This window comes from Odocoileus virginianus, chromosome 28, assembly GCF_023699985.2.
Source record: "Odocoileus virginianus isolate 20LAN1187 ecotype Illinois chromosome 28, Ovbor_1.2, whole genome shotgun sequence".
In the NCBI taxonomy this organism is placed as follows: domain Eukaryota; kingdom Metazoa; phylum Chordata; class Mammalia; order Artiodactyla; family Cervidae; genus Odocoileus; species Odocoileus virginianus.
The window spans coordinates 11341283-11344740 of NC_069701.1; the positions used below are offsets into that span (position 1 = coordinate 11341283).

Below are 3458 nucleotides of genomic sequence, written 5' to 3' on the forward strand. Positions count from 1 at the left end.
CATCTGGGAAGCCCCCAAGCTCCGTATCCGATGGTTACTATTATTACTAGAGCTGGGGTTGAAACCCTCGTGTCTTCTTGCTTCTCAGCCTCAGCGAGAGTGCCCCACGCCCGGGTGTGGTTGTGTAGGAGCTGGAGTTTGAGAACGCGCCACTCCATCTTCACATCTTGCGGCTGGAACTGGCCAAGAGAAACGCGCGGGGCGAAGGGAAACTAAGGGGTTAAGGAGATGAGCATGAGAAAGCCTAGAAAACTAGAAAAGCGACCCCTTCGCCCCCCACTCCTCGGCTAAGCCCCGCTAAGTAAGCCCCTCCCCTTCGCCACCGGGGCGGTCGCCGCGCGCTCCCTCCCTCCGCCCCTCGCTTACAAGACCTAATGAGCTCCCCCGGGAGGCCGAGCAGCGAGCCGGCCCCGAACGAGGAAGCTACCCCGCGCGCACCGCGCCAGGGCGGCAGCCGGGCCTGGGCGGCGGGCGGGAAGCGGCCGTGGGCGCACCGGCCGCCTGGGAGCGGAGGCGATGGCAGTCCAGGCGGCGCTCCTCAGCACGCACCCCTTCGTCCCCTTCGGCTTCGGGGGCTCCCCGGACGGGCTGGGAGGCGCCTTCGGAGCCCTGGACAAGGGCTGCTGTTTCGAGGATGAGGAGACCGGGACGCCGGCGGGCGCGCTGCTGGCGGGCGCCGAGAGCGGGGACGCGCGCGAGGCCACCCGCGACCTGCTCAGCTTCATCGACTCCGCGTCTAGCAACATCAAGCTGGCCCTGGACAAGCCCGGCAAGTCGAAGCGGAAGGTGAACCACCGCAAGTACCTGCAGAAGCAGATCAAGCGCTGCAGTGGCCTCATGGGCGCCGCGCCCCCGGGCCCGCCCTCCCCAGGCGCCGCCGACACGCCCGCCAAGCGGCCGCTCGCCGGCACCGCCGCCGGCGCCCAGACGGTCCCGGTCCCGGCCCACGGCAAGGCGGCTCCCCGGCGGGAGGCGTCGCAGGCCGCGGCGGCCGCCAGCCTGCAGAGCCGGAGCCTGGCCGCGCTCTTCGACTCGCTGCGCCACGTTCCTGGGGGCGCCGATCCGGCCGGGGCTGCGGAGGCGGCGCCCGCTGCCGGGCTCGTGGGCGGGGACGCGGCTGGCTCTGCGGGCGGCCCGGCGGCCCCCGGCGCCAGGAAGGTCCCGCTGCGGGCCCGCAACCTGCCGCCATCCTTCTTCACCGAGCCGTCCCGGCCGGGCGGCGGCGGCGGGTGCGGCCCGTCGGGGCCCGGCGTGAGCCTGGGCGACTTGGAGAAGGGCTCAGAGGCCGCCGAGTTCTTCGAGCTTCTGGGGCCCGACTACGGCGCGGGCACCGAAGCTGGTGCCTTACTTGCCGCGGAGCCTCTCGATGTGTTCCCCGCCGGGGCCGCCGTCCTGCGGGGACCTCCGGAGCTGGAGCCCGGCCTGTTTGAGCCCCAGCCCGCGATGGTGGGGAGCCTACTGTACCCCGAGCCCTGGAGCGCCCCGGGCGGCCCCGCGACCAAGAAGCCGCCCCTGCCCGCGCCCCGCGGTGGCTTGACCTTGAACGAGCCTTTGCGCTCCGTGTACCCCGCCGCCGCGGACTCTCCGGGCGGGGACGATGGGCCCGGCCTCTTGGCCTCGTTCGCCCCCTTCTTCTCAGACTGCGCTCTGCCCCCGGCGCCGCCGCCGCCGCCCCAACAGGTGTCCTACGACTACAGCGCGGGCTACAGCCGCTCGGCGTTCGCCGGCCTTTGGAGGCCCGACGGGGCTTGGGAAGGGGCGCCCGGGGAGGAGGGGGCGCCCCGGGATTGACTGCGCGGCACCCTTCTCCCCCAGTAGACACTGCGCTTGGGGCTCCCCGCTCTGGGTCTCTCTCGAGCCTAAAGAACGACCGTCACATGCACGTGGAGTTGAAACGGGATTTTAAAAATTCGATTAATAAAAGAAACTTCAGAAAAAGAGATGAAAAGGAGTTGGGGGTTGTTTTAACCACAGCCTCGTGTTTAAAAACAAACAAAAAAAGCCGTTGATAGGTTCTTACCGGATCAGTTGAGCCAAGAAACCGAGACGGGATCGGGGAAGGGGGTGGCTTTTGCAGCCCCCAGTCCCTTAGTCAACTTTCCATCAGAAGGTTAGCGTGTTTAGTGTTAACAGCCCCTTCCCGACAGTGCTCTGGGCTCTCCTTCCCTTCCCTTTGAGCGCGTTGTGCATTAAAGTCTGTACTGAAAAGAACGGAGCAGAGGTATGTTGTTATTGATTTGGGTGTCTTCTTAGAGGATGGTTTCCTGTGTGGTCTCTTTGCCTTGTCAGTGACAGTGTTATTGAGGACGTGAGGCCAGTGGGCCACCGCGACCCGCCCTTACTGCTCCCCGGTTGGGGGCCGGGGTCGGTCTCTGTCATTTTTCCGCCAGTTTTTCTTCTGGCTCCTTGTTTCTTCCGTCTCTTTATCTCTCCCGTTCTTATCAGTGCTATTGTTCATTTTTCTTTTTCTGGACTCTCATTGCTCTCTCTCTGAAATTTTTTTCCTATGGGCTTTTCTTGCAAATTTCTGGTATGGGAGAAATTTAGCAAACCTGGAGTCTATTTCTCTCCTTTTGCCATGCTTCAGCCACTTCGGGAGGTGGAGACTAGGCCAGTTATAATATCTTTGCATCCAAGGTTCCTCATCTGACGGTGGGGATGACAATACCTCTCCAGTTTTCACTGTTTTACAACTTGTTGGGTAACTCAGAGGGAAAATACAGAACGTGGCTTGAGCCTACCCCACCCCCCATTGTTGGATTGGTTCTGCAGGTATATGGATTTTATACACATAGCTAAATGTTTTCTACACATGGAAGCCATTAGGGGTGTGAGTCCCATGCTCCTTGCTGGCTGATCTGTCTGCCCTTTCCCTTACAAGCTGTACTCTCTCTACCCTCTTTCCTGCTGCTCGGCTCCTCCCTCTGTTGGTTTCTGCCTGGCTGTGCTTCCTCACTCCCTAGACCCACAGTCCCTCCAAGAAAGGGAATAGAGAAAGTGTGAAGTTTCCAAAGGAGTCTTCCCTGGATAACAGGTTTGATGAATGGAATCTGAAGGAGCCCTGGAGAGTAGTCTGATCTGATCATCAGAAGGAGATTGGGGAAAAGACGTGTTTTAACCAGCCATGAAGTGGCAGCGTAGCAGGATGGTTGAGGGACAGAGGAGGAAAGCTTGGGTGGGAAGTGAGCTGCTGGAAAGGCAAAAGGGAGCCCTTCAATTCTGTAGACTTTTCCGGTGAAAACGTCGAGAGACCAACACCCCTTCAATACAAGATATTGCCTACTGGTTATATTGTAGAGCAGAGAGCTGCTTCTGTTCAGGTAGCCAAGATAGAGGGTAAGAATGTCTGCATGGGAGAAAGTTGAAACCCAGTGTTAGGCAAAAGATTTTAGAATCCAGGTCCGTGTTTGTGTAAATCAAAAGTACTGCCATCTTTTCAGAAAAGAATTTGGGGAAAG

The 3458-nt window shown here is 60.6% G+C and overlaps 1 protein-coding gene across 1 annotated transcript; it reads left to right on the forward strand.

The window, feature by feature from the left end:
- The first annotated feature begins 320 nt into the window (after positions 1 to 320).
- FAM181B (family with sequence similarity 181 member B) lies at positions 321 to 2211 on the forward strand. The gene has a single exon (XM_020882495.2). It carries the CDS (start codon positions 517 to 519, stop codon positions 1789 to 1791), a length of 1275 nt encoding a protein of 424 aa, XP_020738154.2. The 5' UTR covers positions 321 to 516; the 3' UTR covers positions 1792 to 2211.
- The last annotated feature ends 1247 nt before the right edge of the window (positions 2212 to 3458 follow it).